Here is a 21,516-nt window from a genome sequence, read left to right on the forward strand (position 1 = left end):
TCACACATTTATGCTCACTTTCATTAGACAGAGCCTTGCACCGGGTCATGCAGCAATCAAGTTCTCGTGTTTTTAATTAAAATAAGTGAAAGGTATCTGCTTCCAATTTTTCCCTAGGCCGGTAGTTCCATAAAGAAATTAGTCTATTGAAGAACGACTGTCTGTCACAGTTTAGTCTAAATGGTGTAACAAAAAAAGTTTGTATAGGTGGATAGGTCCTTTAGACTTAACTTTAGTGAATTGAATCCCAATATATTGGCGAGACCTCTCGTCATTCCTCAACAAGGATCAGTGTGCACACTTAAATTGATAAAAAACTATCACATTTTTAAGCACCTCAGCAGCTCTTCCAATAGTAAAACTTGTACAACTCTGATTGTTTTTAAAATTCAAGATTGTGCAAAAACAGTTTATTGTCTCTTACAACCTCAATTGAACACAGATGTTCAACATGTTAACACCTTGTGTTTGTGTTAATCGTTTGTCTGAAGTGGCAGACTCTAATATACACTGAAAAGGTATCTGTACCAGACACGCTATAACAGGTTCTATTATCCCTTTACGTGACTCATTTCTATTCTTGTTACTTGTAATTCAGCTGTTTATGGAAGACCATTCTAATCAATTTCAATAAACTGAAGATGGCATAAGTGACGCTGAAACACGTCTTTTTAAAAAGTTGTTTCATGTTTTTTAAAAGTTTAATATTATGCTACAGTTGAGTTTAAAAGTACACATATTTTTTTAGCCAATCAAATAAAACCAAAACCAAGAGTGACTGGTTGGCATGCATTTTTCTGTGCTGTGCGCCGGGTACACATATTTGCTTGGAGTTTTGATATGTCCACTGGGTTGCAGTGTCTTTTGTGATTATCTAGGATGATTAACAGACTGATTAGTTTGGTTTTGGTTTACGACACTCAGTAGCTGTCAGTAAACTATTGTTGACATGCAAAGGTGGGTTACTTCTGCCGTGAATAATAGCAACTATGTTTTATTTTGAAAACAAGGATCTGGAAATAAAAGAAGTGAAGAAAGGCTTGATGCATCACATGAAAGAAGTCACATCTCTTCAGAAACAAATGACTGCAATGGTAAATATAGTGCTGGTTTTTAAATGATTAATATTATGTTGTGGTTGAGTTTAAAAGCACACACATTTTCTTAGCCAATCAAAAATAAAACCAAAACCAAGAGTGACTCATTGGCATGCGTTTCACTATAGGCGAAGTCTGTATACAAGCCGAACAGGAGTATTTCTACTCCCCCTTGGATGGGATGTTAGGCCATTGCAGGGTTTTCCCCCAGCATTAAATTTGCCGGTACCCATTTATACACCTGGGTGAAGAAACGCACTATGAGAGTTAAGTGTCTTTCCCAAGAACACAACTCAATGACCTGGCCAGGGCTAAACTTGGACCGCTCTCTCTGGAGTCACGCGCACTAACCACAAGGCCACCGCACTATAAATCCCTGTTAAAAGCCAGAAAACTGCGCTGCCTGTGAAAAGTGAACAATCGGAAAATTTGCTACAAGCTCCATCATCTATTCAATGTGAAATGTGATTTACCACTTAACACACACAACACAAAATATGACACAATACGAAAATAAATAATAGTTTCTTCCAAATTTAAACCATTTACATGAACTCAGTATATAATGGGGCTCTTGTGTTGTGTTGTGTTGTGCACTTTGTAGGAGACTCAACTGGAGCAAAAGAGGGCAGATCGTCACAGCCTCTTAAAGTCTTGCAAGGTAACAGGGTACCACATAAGAAGATTAGCTGTTAAACTGAGCCATTTCGTTTCTTTTGTCACTTTTACTATTAAACGTCATTGTTAGGTGATAGTTAACTTTTAATCTTAAGTAGGTTTAGGTTTACAGTCATCCATATATCAGCAGTATTTTATTTGCCTGTTGAATTAGCATTCCATCAATCCACATTTTTTATTCTTACCTTATTAGCTTGGTTACCTTCATTCCTTTTTTTTTAATACTATGACAGATGGAAGACATCTTTCTTCCCTTTAAGAAGGGAGGAATGAATGATATTGATCTGGGAGAACCCTCAGCTAGTCAGCCCGAGACATCAAGTCAGGAGTCATCGTCAACGGAAGTTAATAGCGCAAGCACACAGGTAATGTGTACTTTTTGTCTCATTTGTACATTTACATGTCACCTGTTTAGTTTTGTTTTTTGTTTTTGCTTTTTTTTGTGTGTGTGTATGAGTTTATTTTTTGTTACTTTTGAGCATTGTCAAAACTTCATGAAGGCTAAGTCCATAAACATTTCCCTACAGTAAGGAATTGTCACAGGGTTACGTGCTTGTCTCGACACACGTGGGGTGGTTGCAGCTGATACTGAATGCTTTTTGTTGCCACATGTTTGTGTTATTGACAGCAAAGCTCTGTTGACAGTGGAAAGTTTGCATTTCTGCGTGAAACTCTTGGAGCACTCTGATTCAGCCCTGTAAAAGTTCCCCATGACAGTCTGTGCGTTTTAACTCCACGTAATAATCTCAAAGATGATGAGATTATTGACACTTAATATGTTATAATAAAATAGCAAAAACATTCTTAACCCATTTTTAAGTTAATTGGATCTTTTCTCTTTTCTTTACAAGAAAACATAAACAATATATTGCGGGATTGGACAAGACGTATATAACAACTGCACTATACAGCCAATTACAAAAAGTTGAAATGTACATTTGTTTTTGGCGAGTACTCAGTCCAGTGTGATTTGTGCATACATTTACTCTTGAGAAGCTTTCTTCATGCATAATCAGTGAGCTGTTTTTAGTTAGAAAATTAAGAAGAGTGAACAGCGTATAATAAACATCAAAACTTATTCCAGGCTTTTTATTTGTTTGAAAGTTGTAGTAGAAAAGGTGCCTTGGTAATTATACAGGTTTCCGAATGTTCAAATGAATAATGCATGTAAATTTCAACTTGCAGGGAGCCAAGATAACTTATGAAAGGGAAGCTAATCTAGTGATTGACTATTCTTCGCTCAGTCGAAATTTAAAGCAGGTGAGGTCAAGACACTGTTTGTTTGTTTGTTTGTTTGCTTTGGTTGTTAGTCTGTCTGTCAAGTTGTAAACATTGTGATTATGAATTGTGTTTACTTTGATTAGCTTGACGACCCTGCTGAAATTCGCAACATGATGAATGAACTGACTAACAAGGTGAATAAGCTGCAGACCACTTTGCAGAGGATACAGGCTCCGAACATGAAGGCCCTTGAAAAGTAAGAACTGGATTAGTTGCTAAGCAATGACACAAAAGAATGTGTACAACATGAGCAAATTGGGTTTCATTAGTCGTCACTATGCTGTAATGAGAACGCAGGGCACACGTGATGTCAAGAATTTAACGTGGGTATGACAATTCTCTGAGTACTTGTGAAACAGGAAAAAGCCAGATGATGTGAGAGAGGCAAAGGCCCTTTGCCTTGGACTACCTTGCATCACTTATTTCTTGGATACGAAGAAATCAACTGCCAAACCAAACAAGTGTAATACAAATGTAACGCTAGCGCACAGAGCGTATTACGCTTCCGATATTTTTACTAATAGAGGTTTTGCATGGCAGGAACAATAGATTCTTTTTCCTATGGGAAAAAATGTTCTTTCTGATGCAAAACATTTTCATTGTTCTTGCCATGCAACATGGCTGCCGTGCAAAACCTCTATAGTCAAGTCAAGTCATCTTTATTTAGGCAGGGTAGCCCCATCAGTCATAGGCTGATATCAAAGGGGGCCCTGCGTAAAATTAAGACTAAGAATACTATTCGATCTGACTCCATTTGGCCCGATTTAACCCTAATTAACAATTATGTTTCGTGATTTACTACCTGTTTGCCTATTCTTGGAAAGCGTGCATTAGGCTCTCCAGTTTTTTCAGATGTTAGGGTTGCATTTAGTCCCGGCGTGTCTAGTTGATGAAAATCGATATTAATTGATTGGCATCAGAATTCGATGAAGGCACAGTTTTGAAATGGTCCTCCAATATATAGATTCAGGCCAGCCTAAAAGCGTAGCTCCTGGGCCGGGTTGTTCAAAGCCTGATTAAGCTAACCCAGAAAAATCTAGAATTTTGATTTGAGTTTTGTAACTTTGCGGTGACGTTTTCTGTATATTGTTTGGCCTTCTGTTTTGAGTTTTAATAATCATCCTATACACAAAACAAAACAGCAAAAAACATTTGTATAGAAGAAAAAATTTTATAATTTGGTTAACTTTTAATCCTGGGTTAGCATTAACCGCCTTCCGAACAATCCTACCCTGTTTCCAACAAGTAGCCTAATATGAGCCCGCGACCCAATCGATAATCAGTTTTTGGTCAGCGGTCAACTTCAAAAAACACGTGACCTCGTTGGAGTTGTAAACTTGAGCCTGCGATATGGTCACGTGATACTGGTCAGCGGATACCTTGTTTTGACAGGTGTCACATGGATGTCCAATATCAAGGAAGTACACGGTAAACCAAGGCTGCATGGGTGTCAACCTATTATTTGGAGTATGGCCGCCATGTAGGGCAACTCCGTCGCCGTCGTCGCCGTCGTGCGTACGCGCCCACGAGCAATACCGCTAGCCATGATAACCATGAGAAAATCAACTCAAGGGTTTCTTTTTCTTTCCTATATGAGTATGGGGCTCCGCTTGGCGGCCCTTCGGGCCGCCGGAGCTCCGCTATAACTATCTCTATGACATCATTGTGCAGAGATCAATTTCTCTTGTAGTTATGCACGCTGTCTGTTATTTGATGTCACCTCGATGTAGTTACTCTTTGGCTTGAGAAATTTCCGATCACTATAGTTTATAGTTGGTTTTCACATTACGTCACTAAAATTCGAACTACAAAACTATTGATCTTCTGAGATTTTATTTTAATGATGTATAAGAGCAGCTGAAAACTAATATTCATACAAATTTTCGCTCCGAATGGATTCTTGGTTTTGTGATACACTACGCTTGAATTTCTAAGCTTTTGCGTGACGCGGCATTTACATAACGGCCTAGAGAGCTGTCATGATGGTTAAAAAAGTGACTTATTTCGGGGAACTTGGCTATCTTAACAGTTCATGTCTCAGAAAAAATATTATTTTAATGTTTTAGAGTTCCTCGAGGGATAAATTCACGCTTTTGTAGCAAAACTCAGTGACAGATTCTTCTGTTGGTTTCCGGCCGCCATGTTGGTGACCATACGGATGGGCACCAGCATGGCGTCTCCATACAAATCTCTATAAATTTGGGAAAAAATTTTCTCCGCATATCTCCCATAAGAAAAATTGCTGTGACCAGAATTTGGGCGAGAGTCTTTGCATATTCACCTTCTTTCATTTCCTAGATTCTGAACTTTATCTATTGACCGGTTTTGATTTTTATTTTGATCTATTCTGAATGGCGTGACTCTAAAAACCAGCAATATACTCTTCTTACTGAAGTTTTTCAGCAAACCCTTAAATTAGATAATTGGCCCATTGCATGAACTGGTCACACAATGCAAACATCCTCATAGTGGATGCCAAAAAAATGTCACAGACTCCACAACAGAGCGACTTCAACCAGTCAGGCTTTATGTCACAGTATGTGGCATGGCATAAAGGCGTTGCCGATTTTGTACCATGTGAGCCATTTCTCTTCAAAGACAAAGACGTGCTGGTTAATTTTATGGTAGAGTTACTTCAGGTTTTGTTAAACTTATTGATTTTAACCATCTTGTTAAGGTAAATGAACAATTATTTTCTGCATTATACATGTACATAAAAGCAAATTTAACTGTTCACTGTATTCGTGAAAATTTGATTTTTCATTGGAATTCTCAGTGTCTCGGTCCATAGACTTGCTAAAATGGTCTTTGTTCCCCCAACAGTTAACATTTTGCTTCTAGATAACACTTAAATGATGTTTTCATCTCCAGACTGGACGGAGTGAGTAGCCGGTTTCAAGAAACAAGTGCTGAATTTGAGCAAGCACGAAATAAAGCGAGAAAGGCGAAAATTGAGTTCGAGACTGTCAAGAAGAGTAGGTCAGTAACCATAGGCTTTGCACCAGCCGAATATCACTTCCAGAAAAATAGTTTCAAACAGAAGTAGCGTATACCTAACATGTTAAACGAAATGCCATAAAATTGCAGTCAGGAATGGACATAACATAATGTTAAGTTGTTGTTAACATTGTATTTAACGTTTTAAAAAGTCAGCGTCAAAACGTCTTACATTTTATCACCTAATATGTTGTTATCTCCTAATTTTTACAACTTTTCATTATGAAAAAATGGCACAATGGGCAAAAGACATGTCTGAACTTCGTTTTATGTTTGGGTCAAAAATTTGCGATTTATGAAGTGTTCCAGTTCAGATCTAAAATATTGCGTGTCGTATTAAATTAGTTATTCAGGGCTTTTTTGCCAATGGTTGTGTAGTTTCATGCATTTGCTGTCTTTAACACTCGGTGGCTTTCATAGACAGAGTATATTTGTTTATGTCAGTTATTTGTTTTTGTTTTTCGGAAGCGATTTTGGCACATTGGTGCTTTGTATGCCTTGCTGCTTGAGGAATACTGTACTAATTAATTAAAATATTTTTTGGCTAAGGTATGATCGCTTCATGGATGCATTTGAACATGTTTCACAAAGGATAGATGACATATATAAGGTTAGAAAATGCCCTCAAGTTCACCATTTGTTAGTTTTTGTACCTTTGTCTCACGTCTAAGTCTGAAAAGTTAAAATATAGATATATCAATGTAGGCAGAATTTTGTGTGCGATTTTTAAGAAACTCTGATTGTTTTACAGTAGAAATTATTGTAGTTACCAAATAGAAGGTGGTGTTCCATGGTTGCTCCCATTATGTCAAGGCGACTGGTCAGAGACCAGCGGACTAACCGAAGTAAGTGGAACGACATTTTCCGATCAAACCGGGCCAACCAAGAGGAATGGCTTGTACCATTTTTTATTCCTTTCCCAAATTTCCTACGTAAGTGAAATCTACTGATGAGAAGTAGGGGAATGAACCGGTTTGTCAAAATCGAACGGCAGATTTCGGTCGGACCGGTCCGACCGGTAAAAGTGAACCACCTCTGGAGGTGGTCCTATATCAATTTTCCGGTCGGGTGGAACCGAAACGGTCCTTTCCATTTGACTTCCAACTGCAATTTGCAGAATGTTTGGCATAATGGGAAGTTCTCTAAGAAAATAATGCACGCTTGAGGTGTAGAAAAACTGCTACTGGACGCACAAGTTGAATGTGAGTGCTTTCAGCAATTTTTTCTAGACCTCAAGACTGCATTATTGTCTGGGAAAATATAGGAACACCATCTTGTTATGGGTTTAGAACAAAGCAGGAAAAAAGAAAAAAATTAACGTCTGAGAAGGGGCGGTGATAACGGTGGTAACACAACATTCAGGACATACGTGGTCCATTATTTCTAGTCGTACATCTGTTTGACATACAAATTCCATGTTGCTGTGCGCCTGGTCAGTAATTTATCACAGATCAAAATGTGGTAAGGAAAAAAGTGGCACATAGCGATAGGCGATAGCCGAGTGTGTCAGTGATGTTGTTCCACGACCGTGTGTAGGGAGGCTGGGACCTTAGGGGATACCGTATACCCAAGAACCAAACACGACAGCCCCTGAGTCAGTTCTCTGTATTTGTTTGAGACGAAAGAACGCACTACTAATGAAAGTTTTAGTGGCGAAGTCTGAAGGACGCAGAACTATTGCGTTAGAATATTGGGAAAGGTGTTTCAAGTAAGCGAAATGCTACTTCAAGTGGCCCTTTTAAAAATACTAAGACATTGCCTCTTTCCCACTTCCCAGAGATTTTTTGGTGCTTATTGTGTTTTCACATTTGCATATTCTAGGGGGTAGTAGAAAGTTATTTTTTGATCACAACATCCCCCCCCCCGAAAAAAAAAGCGTGTTGTCGTGTGTCGTAATGTTTTAGACGGTAACATTTCGTTCTTAGAACCAAAACACACCTTTAAAGAGATCGAAATGGTAAGGAATAAGCATCAAGAAGATTCGACCAACAATAGAGAGAGTAATAATGGCTTATAGAAGCAATGATATCATCCTTCGGGTTGCAAGAAGCTCTGAATCAAAGGTCTCTGAATGCATGTGAAACAAAACCGCGCTAGGAAACACTAACTGCGGACAAGTTTAAAATGGACTTTCTCGTCTACGGTATGGAAATATCACTATTCAAGCGAATTTATCGCTTATAAAATTGACATTCTCTTTTAGAGGAATTGTTTTGGTGTTATAAACTTTTACGTTGTCAACGTACAGATAGCAACAACACTCATTTGGATAGCAAAATATACTTCTGGAGAACGCTTATATCCAAGTCACTATTTTTCTTGAGCATGATCTTTATGTATACTGGTATATTATTGTAACAGCCGAATGCGCGTTTGGAATGCGTTTCTACACACTTTTCGTGTTGTACGTCATCCTGAGGTGAATGAGTAGACGCGTGCTGAACCCCGTCCACTCAAGACAGCTGTCAAACACAATAGCGCCGTTTAGAGTGTTATTTTCTAGGTCCTCTATGAATACAACATTTTATTGGAAACTAATACTAACCACAATAGTAATTACTAAAGAAACGTTATGCTGTGATGCGGCTAACTGCTACCACACAAACAGAATAGAAAGCCTGTTGTCAGAATAGTCGCACTTACAATTGATTATCGTTGTTCAGGAACTGGCCAATAATCCCAGTGCACAAGCGTTCCTTGGACCTGAAGATGCTGAGGTGTGTGTGCCATGTAGTGTAGTGAAGTTCCTTGTACATCTACATTTTTCCAGCTCTTTGAATGAAATAGCAAAGAATTTAATCATTTTCCTTTGTTGTAGGAGCCTTATCTTGGAGGAATCAATTACAACTGTGTAGCTCCCGGAAAAAGGTTTTTTACTGCTGGCCTCTTGTTCTATTTTGTTGGTTCATTTTGTTGTCGCAACAAGAAAGCCTTTGTCATTTTGAACAGTATCAAAAATTCCCAAACATGCTTGTATTTGTAATATACATGAAAATTAGAACAGTTGATCTAGATTCACCAGGTGATGATAATCAAGGAAACAATTATGTGGTCCGAAATGATGTTTATACGAACTTGAAAATGAAAGGAATGGACTTGTGAATTTGACGTTACAATTTTAACGTTCAGAACTATTTTATTTACTTGAAAAAATATGTTGTGGGCAAAAACTGAGCGTATTATCTTCATTGTTCGTACTGATAAATGCTGCGTGATTATTCAGGTTTCGGCCGATGGACAACTTGTCAGGCGGTGAAAAGACTGTCGCTGCTCTTGCTCTCCTCTTCAGTATTCACAGGTACTGCACTTCTCTCAAGTCTACACATTTGCATTTCAGTACAAAAAGTCATTCTCCCAAGTGGTATTCTCCCAAGTTGTAATTTTAACAACAAAAGGATTACAAAGCAAGGAAAAACATTTATTATTTGGAACGGACTGTTTTACTGAAAACTAAAACACTCATAGAATCTACAACCACTACGTCCGGGAGCTGAATGGCGTATTTTCCGTGTACTTCTCTCGCGAGTGGCATATGGGCAAATGACGTCACGATTCCCCAGTATTGCATTGCGCATCCCTACTGTGCATAATTTCACGCGTGATTAGCGCGGCGCATTAAAAAATGGCGGCTTTTTCTTTACGGCTGGACCTCGCCAGAGAGGTAAATCGTCATTTTCTCGCAAACGAGTATGGTGACCTATAATTTTTTTCTGTTGATTTGAATTGAGAAATACATTTCTCTCTGTAAAATAAATATGGACCAATTCTCAGTGTAGAACAAAAAGCAATTGTCGGAAACGTGTATTTAGTAAGCAATCGTGACTACAATCATGGTGCCATTATAAGGATTTATTGGGTATAAACAAGGTGCTGTTGCTCCTAAACGAACATGGGGACGCCTCATTTTTCTTTCAAAATTTAAGTTCCTATAATATAAACAATCAACAGGCAAAGTTTCGCAAAAATCTCAGTGCAGGTTCTATTTCAGTGGAATGACCTTAATGAACTTGGGTTGTTGTTCGGTATAATGCCGGCTGCTGGTAGATTTGATTGGTTGAGCGACAACAAAGTAATTGCGTTTGGCAAACAACTTGAAAACAAGGACGCCAAAAATAAAACGCTGTAAAAGGGTTTCAAGAAATTTCTGGAAACTTATGACGAGAAAACAGAAGTTTTAATTGGGGTGCGAAAGAAAACCGGCGAAGATTACGATTCCTCGTCTATCACAGCTTTTATCCAACGCATTTAGCGCTATTATCGAAAACGTAACTATGGATTCTATGTAATTTTAAGTACTAAAATCTCGTTAAAATTTAGTTTGCATGATTGGACAGACTATTTTGTAGTGTGCTGATTGAGCCACTATTTTTAGAAACCCAATATTTGTAAACATGTATCTCCATGATGTATTTTATTGTCGATAATTATAATAAAATAGAACAGTGCACGTTAACTCGAAGATATGAATTTTGTGTTTGAGTGGGAAGAAAAATATATCACTCACGAGATATTATTCTAGCCACTCAAACATAAAATTCATATCCTCTTACCGTGTAATATCCTCTATAGATATCTTAGTATCTTGTTTAAATTTCCCCTCGTACACTACGTGTTTTAACGAGCTCTTCAGCTCATGGGAGTGCTTGCTTGCTTGCTCGCTTGATTGATTGAGTTTATGATTGATTTTACAATTGATTGATTTTGTGATTGATTTTATAATTGATTGATTTTATGATTGGTTGATTGGTGGATGGATGGATGGATGGATGGATGGATGGATGGATGGATGGATGGATGGATGGATGGATGGATGGATGGATGGATGGATGGATGGATGGATGGATGGATGGATGGATGGATGGATGGATGGATGGATGGATGGATGGATGGATGGATGGATGGATGGATGGATGGATGGATGGATGGATGGATGGATGGATGGATGGATGGATGGATGGATGGATGGATGGATGGATGGATGGATAAAGCATTGTAGATTTTAACTTTCCAGGATCTTTAACAAGTGCAACTGCAACAATGGTTGAATTCGCAATAGACATTCATAGACAGGCTGTGCTGTACTCTTGGTTTCGAGCTCTGAAGGCTAGCCACTGGCTTGTGTCCTTGGCTTGTGTTGCAGTGTACTTCTGTCCGTCCAGTTTTAAAACTACTCGTGTACTTTCATGCTTTTAACTGCGTTTATCACCAGCTATTCGAACCGTAAGACTTAGTAAGAGAATTTATATCTTATAGACCCATATAGTGCAGTAGTAATTCCCTCTTATCTTTCCATATACTATGTGCCTAGCTACCAGCCTGCACCATTCTTTGTTCTGGATGAAATAGACGCAGCCCTCGACAACACCAACATCAACAAGGTGAATATTACTTTTCGATAAATACAAAAGCTAGTTGGAGCTTCAGTTTTTCCTTGGTTTCTCTCGAGTTCATTTTCAGATGAAGTGGTATAACCCCGCTGATGCCGTATTTGGTTGGCGTCTTGTTCTGTATACGTAGCGTCAGTTCTTATACTTATGTTACTACATCGTTACAAGTAATGCGTCTATTGCTGTTCCTTTGTAGGTTGCAAGGTACATTATCAATGAAACCAAAGAGCACTTTCAGTGTATCGTTATTTCCCTGAAGGAAGAGTTTTATACAAGAGCAGAAGCTCTCATTGGAATTACTGCTGAGGTTAGCACTGCGCCTAGTTAACGTTAGCCTTTAGCCACATGTACAAGATAGGTCTTGTATGATTGTTGTCATACGGCAAGACTTGATTTTACTCCTGCATAGCTTGAGTCATGTTGTTTTATGTTTTACACCATAGACCAATGACAGCAACAAAAAGAGAAAGAGCATTTGCAAAAAACATGTACCCTGTTTTGATTTGCCTGAAGGCAGCCACATCCTTCATTCCTACCATTTATATGCCTGATTTTGTTATCAAATTACTATTTTATCTGTGATTCTTTGGTGTTCTTTTGAAAATTATTAAGTCAGCAGTTACCTTTGTATTTGTCGACGACATGTATATGTTAAGGTGGCTCAAAACAGTTTCCAGCACTTTCCAAGACTTAGATTTTACTGGGTCGTTGTAACCACCATTTATCAGTTGATGCTACAATCATGGTATCAAAAACCTGCCCAATCACCGGTGAACACGTTCTTATAATTTTCGTGACTCAATAGGTTACCATAGCAACGGTATGATCTGCTAAATGCACCCTTCATTATAGCTTAAAGTGCACGGTGAAATTTTTTTATATCATCAAATTTGATAAGCATGATAAGACGCAACGTTTTGCAAACTTTAAAAAACTTCTGTTCAGAGCCACCTTAAATTTTCAGAACTTCTAGGTGGCTCGGAACTCCATGTACAGATTTTTTTAAAACTTTGCTGAAGGTTACGTCTTACCATGCTTATCAATTTCACCGTGCCAGTTTTGAATTATAAGCCCCTAAGGCTGTAATTAAGGGTGTTTTTAGCGGGTCATGCTGTTGCTATGGTAACCAATTATGTCACGAAAATTATAACGTGTTCACCAGTGATTGTCAGTTTTTTGATACCATGATTGTAGGATCAAGTAATAAAGAGTGGTTATAATGACCCATTAAAATCTAAGTGCTGGAAACTGTTTTGAGCCATGTTTCATTTCCTTATTTGCAGCCTGACAAGGACTGTACTGTGAGTCAAGTGTTTACATTGGACCTGACTCAGTACCCCGAGTAGCTGAAACTACATACTGTGTAAACCCGTCCTCCACTTTGGACTTACACTTTGAACCTTTGAAGCGATACTTATATGAAGAGAAATTAGACTTGTGCAAAGATGTGTCCCGCTCCTTTATGGCTTATGAATAAATTAAAAATAACAGCAAGGCACATTTATAGAAATTAGCATCCAATGTGAGGGAATAAATTCGCAAAGGTGACATGAAAGCATTCATGTTGCGTTATTTTCGTTAATTTTCTTGCTAACATGTAAAAGTTGCCTAATGTTGTAAAGTTATGGTGTGTCTGCTGACGATTCCAAGGTTTGTTTTAAAATACGGATTATCTCAATATCCTTTTCTTTTCTGTTATCCTCTCCCCCTCTGAAGGCGGATTGTGTCACTTCCTCTGCATTAGTTTCTCTATTTATTACCACCTGGCGGCCGGAGGCGGCTGGCTACTCCCAAAACGTTAATTTTTAACTTTCCTATAGAACCCCAAAAGTAACGGCCCACCCGAAAGTAAGTAGATTACCACTCCACCACAAAAAAACCGTGTTATGTTTGATATCACGGTTCAGCAGGGTTGTCACAGGTCAGGAAATGGTCAGGGGAAAAAAATTCTTCAAGATCATTGAAAATTCAGGGAAAATTGATATTTGAAGAAAAGTCAGGGAAAATTGAAATGATTTAACACGGCTGATTTAATATCCTTGAACGCTGAAAGAAACAGTTGGGGCCACTGTGATCTCAACGATATTTGTCGAAAACATGTCAGCTTCAATGAGCGAGTGGAAAGGAAGGCTGTAAGAGGAGGCGAGAAGTTTGTTACTGAAACTGACATTTTGTATTTATTTGGTCAGGGATATTTTATTTTTATCGGGAAAAGTCAGGGAATTTTGAAAAGCGATGTCTGTAGCAACCATTTTTCAAACAGTATTAGTTACATCGCGATATAATGCGACCATTACTTTCGTCCTGCAGTGTGAACATTTGGGGCCTTTTTATCCTTTCACAGTATGCTTTGTCTATGTGGGTAATTAGTAACAAATGCAACCTCTATCCTAGTCTTTCTGAACGGAAACAGTACACTGTAATTAATGGCGTACCCTCTGAGAATACCAAAGTTGCACACGGCATACCACAGGGCTCCGTACTGGGGCCAATACTCCTCGCCTTAAACACAAGCGATCTACCGAAAGCGGTCAACACTGCAACGACGTTCCTGTACTGCGTTGGAGAATTTGTGGACCAGGTCGCAGCATTGCTGGACAAAACATATCAGAGCTCAAGAGAGGGTTCGTTAACAAGCTAAATCTGATCAAACGAGTCGCTTTTTACCTAGAAATTCGCTTGTAGATCTATATTTTAAAGTTGTTTTACCCTCGATTACATATGCGCTACCAATTTGAGGATGTTGTACAAATAAGAACGAATTTAACGCTTTGGAATCCATACATTGTAGGGCTGCTAGAGTTATATATAACCTCCCGTGCGACATCTCCTCTGAAAAGAAGAAAAATGGCTAAGTGGGACTCCTTATTCGACACTTACAACGTCAAAATAGCCACCTTAATTTATAACATTTATAATCACACAACTCCATCTTGCTGGGAACATTTAATCCAAAGGAAAGAGTCCAAGTGTGACCTCTGTCATCAACATCGTGTTAGCGTGCAACGTTTTAAAACTTATTATAAGAAAAACTCTGTATCATACAGAGGATCCATTGCTTGGAATCTTTAAGAACCATCCGCTGTCAGGGCCAGAGATTATGATAAAAGGGCAAAAAAAGTCTCCCGCCCTCAGAAGCTTGAATTTTAGCGAAGAGTCACCGCAGATAGGTCCCCACACTGACTGTGATTTCGTCTTTTATTGATTTTATTATTTCTTTTTAACATTTTTCAATTTATTATTCCATTAACATTTTTTTTTTTACACGGCCCCATAATGTACCAGTCAAATCGAAGCTTCAATATCCATACCCCGGTCATTTGACGCCTTTTCCTGCCCGGGGGGGGGGGGGCATTTGATCACCACTTAAGGGGTGGGGAATTTGATCGCTAGCCTCGATTTTGTGTCACGTGTCCCGTTGATGCCACGTGGTTGATAAATCATGGCGGAGAAAAACTTTGATGAATTCAAAGCAAAAGATTGCGGATTCTTGGCGGATTGTTTGAAAACAAAAGGCCTACACAAGCTTTGTTTCGTATTATGATTATTGCCAGACATAACTAATCGATGACATCAATGAAATCAATGAGTATTCAATAGGTAATCGATAGGTAATCAGTTGATTAGTCATTGATTATTGCCGATGATCAATGAGTAATCGATGGGCCACAAAATTTTTGGTCATCGATTGCATCGATTAGTCATTGATTGCATTGATTAGTCAGTGATTTCATCCATTACTCATCGATATCATCTCGTGGCTGCAAACGTATTCGGCGAAGAAAAACGAAATTGAAACAACTTAAATGTCAACAGATGTTTCCAGCTTTATTCTTTTCAGCTTAAGTAGTACATGGAAATTAAGCTTCAGAAGGTTCTCCAGCATCTCTCAAGCTGGTTATGTAACTGCTTATGACGGATGTTTCCCTAAGCCGAAGCAGTTTTACTTTGCTGGCAAACAACCACCCCCCAAAAAAATCGATAACCACGTAGTCGATTCTTGTCAGCGTACTTGTTAGTTTCATTTTCAGACTGGTTGGTTACTGTTCAGTTGTTTTGTTATTAAAGAAAGAGTTGGGTAAAGTGAAATATTGCACAATTGAGAATCATCTGTATTTGTGATTACGACTTTCCGTCTCGACATCGTCAACAGGAACTTCAGATACAAGGAAAAATGAGTCTAACACAGATAAAAGAGTCACAAACGAAAAAAAATGGTACAAGAAAGCAAGAAAAGTGTCTTTCGTGCGCAGTATAATAGTCGAGTAATCGATGGATCATCGATGAGTAATCAATTACATCAATGAGTAATCGATGTCATCGATGAGTAATCGATAGGGCACAAAATTTTTGGGCTTCGAATACTCATCGATTACTCATTGATCATCGCCAATAATCAATGACTAATCAACTGATTACTTATCGATTACTCATTGATTACCAATTGATGTCATTGATCATCGAGTAGTTATGTCTGGTTATTGAAGAGGCCTTCAAGAAGGGAATTGAAGCGGAAGACGGCCTTATCACATTGGCTAAAAAAGTGTTGCCTTTCCTTAAATGAACCCGTGAAGATTTGGGTTAGCCATCTTCAGAGAAATAAGGAAAACCGTGCAATAGGCATTTAAATTAACCTCACTAAACTCGTTTGGGAGTAAAAATTCTTTTGAATTAGCAACTCAAAAACGAGGTTAGTCAGGCTAATTTTAATACTTACAAAAGAAGTTATAATTGGCAGCCATTTATGAAAAGGGTCTATAATCATGTAAACTTTTATTAGTATAATTGAAAAAATCATATTAGCACTCTGTCGATGTAGAACATAACTTATTTACTTATATGCTACTACTGCTGTGTCAGTGTATCAATACAAACTTTAAAATTTGCGTAGTTTTTGAAATGAACTTAAAGAACTTAAAGAAAATGAGTGTAAAATATATGTTTCTATTGAAATCATTTTTGTTTCTTCCTTGCCCTTGTTTCTTTTGCCTTCTGCACTGCCACAAAAGAATTTTGAATTGGCAGCCACTTATGAAAAGGGTCTATAGATTTAATAAGTTGACATCGGAATTTGGCAACTTTTTAATTGTTTCTCTTTTACCGATGTATCCAATATTTAGCATTATTATCCAACTGCAGCGAATACCGTCCAAATAACTACAAATATACAGCGATATTGTACAGTTATTTGTACAGTAGAAAACCTGTTTCCCGGCGCGTGCACAAAACTGTCACACACTCCCTCTTTCATTGATAAATTTATTGACTAAAGCAGTTAGATAATAAATCTCTTATTCGATCTTTTGGTGTGTAGTATCGCTTTATATTTTTACTCTTGTGTTTTGACTCGCCCTACGGGCTCGTCAAAATACGGCACAACTCGTAAAAATATACGGCGATACTACACACCAAAACATCTAATAAGATATATAAACTGGCTTCAATCGAAACAGAGGTATTAAATATACATATTTTAAATTGAAATACTCTCTACGTGTTTCTCCACGGGTAGAACATTGGTCTAGTGTAATACTTACATGCAGTTGATCCACATTGACAAAACGCTACTTTTATATCAGAGGTTTATTGGTAATTATTCGACATAAAAATTTGTCAACTTTGTTATTGGTTCTCTTTGGTTGTTACCTGTTACCTGTCCTCCCCGTGCCTCGTGGCATTTAGGGCCTTGGTTCTCTTTGGTGTTGTCTATTAAACCATGTTTACATAAACAGCTTCACAAGCATAATAGAAGCTACTGAGGGCCTCTTCGTATGAGCCCGGTAACCGGGACGAATTTTGTTGTCTGTTCATATGGGAAATTTCAGCCCGGTCTACCGGGATAAAATCCAATAAACACAACCAAAATGGTGGAACATAAACTTGTATCGTTCGTGACTGTCGTAGCTTTGTGGACTCTTGTAACTTTACTAATAAAGCTAATTCGCATAGTTCTAAAATGGAAATACATACAAGACAAAAATTATGCCATTTTTGGCGCTATGTTGCGAAAGCGAAGCCATGGCTAAAAAGTTTCGTCCTGGTTACCCGGGCTGAAGTGTTCATATGGGAAAATTTTCATCCCGATTACCGAGATCTCGGTCGAGAAAACCAAGATCTCGGTAACCGGGCCAGCCCAGCTTCTCATATGAACACATCGAAATTTTTACGAAGGAAATAGTGGCGAGGCGAGATCCCGGAAACCGAGCCAGCCCGGTTGACCGGGCTCATATGAAGAGGCCCTGAAAAGTTAAAACAGTAATCTGGTAATTTTCACGGGGATAGGGGCATTTGATCACCTGAAGTGGACCTATGATGGGGCATTTAAACAGCTTTTTGGCCCGGGGAGTGGGGGGAGGGGGGGGGGGGTTGAAAAAAATTTTCCAAAAACTCAAATGCCCGAGGGGATGTTGAAGCTTCGATTTGACTGGTACATAAGCTATATTAGCTTTAAAACCCACCGTGTTTAAATAAACATATTGTTGTTGTCGTCGTTGTCGTCTTCGTTGTTGTTGTTGTCGTCGTCGTCGTCGTTGTTGTCGTTGCTGTTGTTGTTGTCGTCGTTGTTGCCGTTGTTGTCGTTGTTGCTGTTGTTGTCGTTGTTGTTGTCTTTGTTGTCATCGTTGTTATTGTTGTTCTTGTCGTTGTTGTTGTCGTCGTCGTTGTTGTTGTTGTCATCGTTGTTGTTGTTCTTGTCGTTGTTGTTGTTGTCGTCGCTGTCGTCGTCGTCGTCGTCGTCGTCGTCGTCGTTGTTGTTGTTGTCGTCGCTGTCGTCGTCGTCATCGTCGTCGTCGTCGTTGTCGTCGTCGTCGTTGTTGTCGTCGTCGTTGTTGTCTCTCTCTCTTTCTCTCCTTTGCCTCCCTGGGGCCCGTTTCTCGAAGGTCCCAAAAAGTTTTCGCACCCGGAAAGCTATAACAAAAACTCGAAATTTTTTATTACAGAGCTGTTTTAGTCACATATTCTTAATCTGAACAGAGGTATCCTTCATGCCAGAAGTTTCAGGCGTATACACTTCTCTGTTTTTAGGTAAAGATGAACTAAAAATGGCTATACGGGCCCGAAAAGTTTTCGGGTCTTCTGAGAAACGCACGCCAGATCTCTCATAAACGGAAGGGGCAAAGGAGGAAAGCCTGGGATCGAGATTGACATAAATGAACTTTGGGCGGACGCGTCCACTTTTTCTGAAGCGACTATGAGTTATCATACAAACGTTTTTACCATGCATACAGACCACAAAGGCCGATCTTTGAACACGAGATGACATGTGACAGATCTCCGGGAGTATTAATTGTCCGGCAGGTAGACTGGGTACTAGTAGTTGTTACATCGGCCATTGTACTGCGTAATTGCAGCCGATTAACCTGTTTTGTGAAAATTTTGAAGAGCTTTCCGTCACAAATTAGTTGTAATTGTTCAAGGTAAGTTATTTCTATCTCAAAATCGCTCTGTCGTGCTGTTTATGATTGGTTTTCTTCCTTTCATTTCGAAAATTAACTGCACTGACATTTTTGTTCTTTGTCATTTCACCAAGGAGTTGGAGTAAGTTTCCTCGGCGATACGGGAGTTGTTTACTTACGCAACCCAGCACATCTAGACTCGGCCTGTGTTTATTAGTGCGGATTGCACTGGAAACTAATCCGCTTTCGCAAGCCCACATTCACTGGCTTGAAACCCGGTGCGGTTTGCACCACACGAGCTCTCACAAGCCAGTTTTAACCGGCTATTTCGAAAACTGCGCCGCCTTCTCCGAATGCTAGTAGGTTAGTCCTCAACCTGATATTGGAGAAATAACATGGAAATAAAATTGTTCGGTCACTAATTTGTTTGAAACCAAATTGGATCGGAGGGAATAAAGTATTTGCTAAAAAAGTGCGTGACACGAATCGAAACTGATTTGGTAATTCCATCGAAATGGAACTCACAATAGATGTTCTTTCAAACTTTACCCGTTGGCTGCTTACATCAAGAGAACTTTAAATTTGAAATAAAAAAGGGGGGTCCCCGTATTCGTTTAGGTGCCGGAGGAGCTTCAATAAACCCCATAATTCCACTTTCAGAAACGTTTTTATTTGAACTATTCACCTTACGCTTTAAGAGAGCAGAAAAAGAGAAATACAATAATGGACGTATTGCATCAATGTTAAGGAGCAATTTGATGTACGTTTCATGATAAAAGCACTCATATTTAGTCGACAGGGATTCAATATGTTCTAAGCACGCAGTGTTCTGGGACCACATATTATCTTATCGAGTGCTAGCCATGCTCTCATTTTCTGTAATAATTTTTTACTCTGCACTAGAAATTGGTCCATATTCACTGTATAGAAAGAAGGCGATCTCTGCATTCAAACTAAATAAAAAATTGTTAGGTCCCGGTACTTGTTTCGGAGGAAAAAACGATAATTTGTCTCTCACAAGCCAAGCCGTTTAGAAAAAGCCACCATTTTGTATATGTTGTTCATGTGCACGCGTTCGTGAGCGCGCGCTAATGACGCGAAAATCGTGCGCAGTAGGAATACGCAATGCAATTCTACGGATCACCTTAATTAGCCTTAAAATGTTCTTCACCTTAGCGCATCAATTTTTGAAGCGTGCAAAACACAGAATAAAGTATCTTAGAATAGTATCCTAGAAAGTAGTCCCACATTGTATCTCAGGGAATTGTTTTTCAAAAAATTTCCCAATGAGAGGCGGCGACCCCCTCCCATACTCTTTCCGAACGATGCGCAATGTGCCTCTCCGCGGCATGTTTTTCACGCAAACCTTAGATGCCTACCAGTCTGGATGCCTACTTTTGGATGGAACCCGCTACTCAAAATACAACTGACAACCCCGCAGGACTCAGTTGTTGATGTTGTTATGTATTTAGACAGGTTTAGTCATTACAGCAGCAAAACATCTTTACACTGCAGGTACAAGTTCACCTGACATGTGTTAACAGTGGGACAATGCACAAAATAGGGCTAAATTGAGAGATTGTTGTTGTGTTATGTCCCATTGGGACTAAGAGCTAAATAAATGTCATACATTTCCCACTTAAAAATTGTAACGACTTGTCTACTTTCTCACTGGTAACAATTCAACTCCCAAATACTGACATTTAAAAACAACATTCCAACCGAATGGAATAAAACTAAGCATAAGACCACAAGTACGCATTGCTGACCTTTTTTTGCTCGTATTGTGTATTTGAGCCCTTTTTGACTCGTGATTGCGTAGGGTGATAGGATTTTTTACGATAACTGCAGAAATTCTCGCACGCTCATCGGCTAATTTTCATTGTCAATAATCGGACAGAAACATGAATTTATAATTTGTGTGATGCGTTAAAGAGCGAGAGCAGAAAATTTGACAATTTGTTATCCTAAAAAACAAATTGACGTCAGTTTTTATGCGTCTGTCCTGTTACTGACAATAAATTTCGTCATAACATTGTCAAAGTAGTCTGCGGATCCACTCGGCTATCGCCTTGTGGAACCCCAGCTACTTTGACAATGTTATGACGAAATTAAAATAACAGAAAGGCACGTGGAAAACTGACGTCAATTTGTTAAATGGAAATGACATGTAAATGAGGGGGAAGTGGTTTACCTTCTGTTTTTTATGTTCTGGTCATGTGACTCTGGCTACAAATGTGTTATTCTTTTAACATAAATACGACGAGAAAGAATACCCTTGGTCGTAACAATGATATGATAAATAGAATACTTATCTTCTAAAATATGATAGAAGTGATAAGTAGATTGAAGTTTGTTGATGAAATGTCAAAGTGTCCCTAAAGTGATGTCCCCCTCCAATCACACTTTGCGCTTCTAGTTTCCCCCTCTCTTTTTCCTTTGAACGCCTGCCACGCCAGCTATGTAGTGCTTACAACTATTTGTTGCGTTTATTTTCATTTTTGTTTCTATTTATTTTATTTTTTAATTTTATTTTCTTGATCCCTGATCCTTGATCCTAAATCCTCGATCCTGATTTTCCAGGAACCCGGTTCCAGACCTCGCGCCAAATGCCCGTGTATTAAAATTCAAAATGGTCGCTATACAACAGGTAAGATATCTTTCATTCGTCCTTTGATTTAA

At 38.8% G+C, this 21,516-nt stretch overlaps 1 protein-coding gene across 2 annotated transcripts in view; it reads left to right on the plus strand.

Moving 5' to 3' along the window:
• The window catches only part of LOC145497890 (structural maintenance of chromosomes protein 1A-like), a 105,946-nt gene extending 90,944 nt beyond the window's left edge, over positions 1 to 15,002 (plus strand). The window contains exons 28-40 of one of the 2 annotated variants that reach the window (XM_081477762.1): positions 1,011 to 1,094; positions 1,702 to 1,758; positions 2,009 to 2,140; positions 2,961 to 3,035; positions 3,140 to 3,252; positions 5,928 to 6,035; positions 6,603 to 6,663; positions 8,717 to 8,770; positions 8,872 to 8,921; positions 9,277 to 9,351; positions 11,362 to 11,431; positions 11,637 to 11,747; positions 12,724 to 15,002. In XM_081477762.1, coding sequence (XP_081333888.1) covers positions 1,011 to 1,094; positions 1,702 to 1,758; positions 2,009 to 2,140; positions 2,961 to 3,035; positions 3,140 to 3,252; positions 5,928 to 6,035; positions 6,603 to 6,663; positions 8,717 to 8,770; positions 8,872 to 8,921; positions 9,277 to 9,351; positions 11,362 to 11,431; positions 11,637 to 11,747; positions 12,724 to 12,786 — 1,053 coding nt within the window. In that variant the 3' untranslated portion in view covers positions 12,787 to 15,002. The other variant, XR_014050744.1, reaches the window with a different exon arrangement.
• The last annotated feature ends 6,514 nt before the right edge of the window (positions 15,003 to 21,516 follow it).

This window comes from Orbicella franksi, chromosome 9 (genome assembly GCF_964199315.1).
Source record: "Orbicella franksi chromosome 9, jaOrbFran1.1, whole genome shotgun sequence".
In the NCBI taxonomy this organism is placed as follows: Eukaryota; Metazoa; Cnidaria; class Anthozoa; order Scleractinia; family Merulinidae; genus Orbicella; species Orbicella franksi.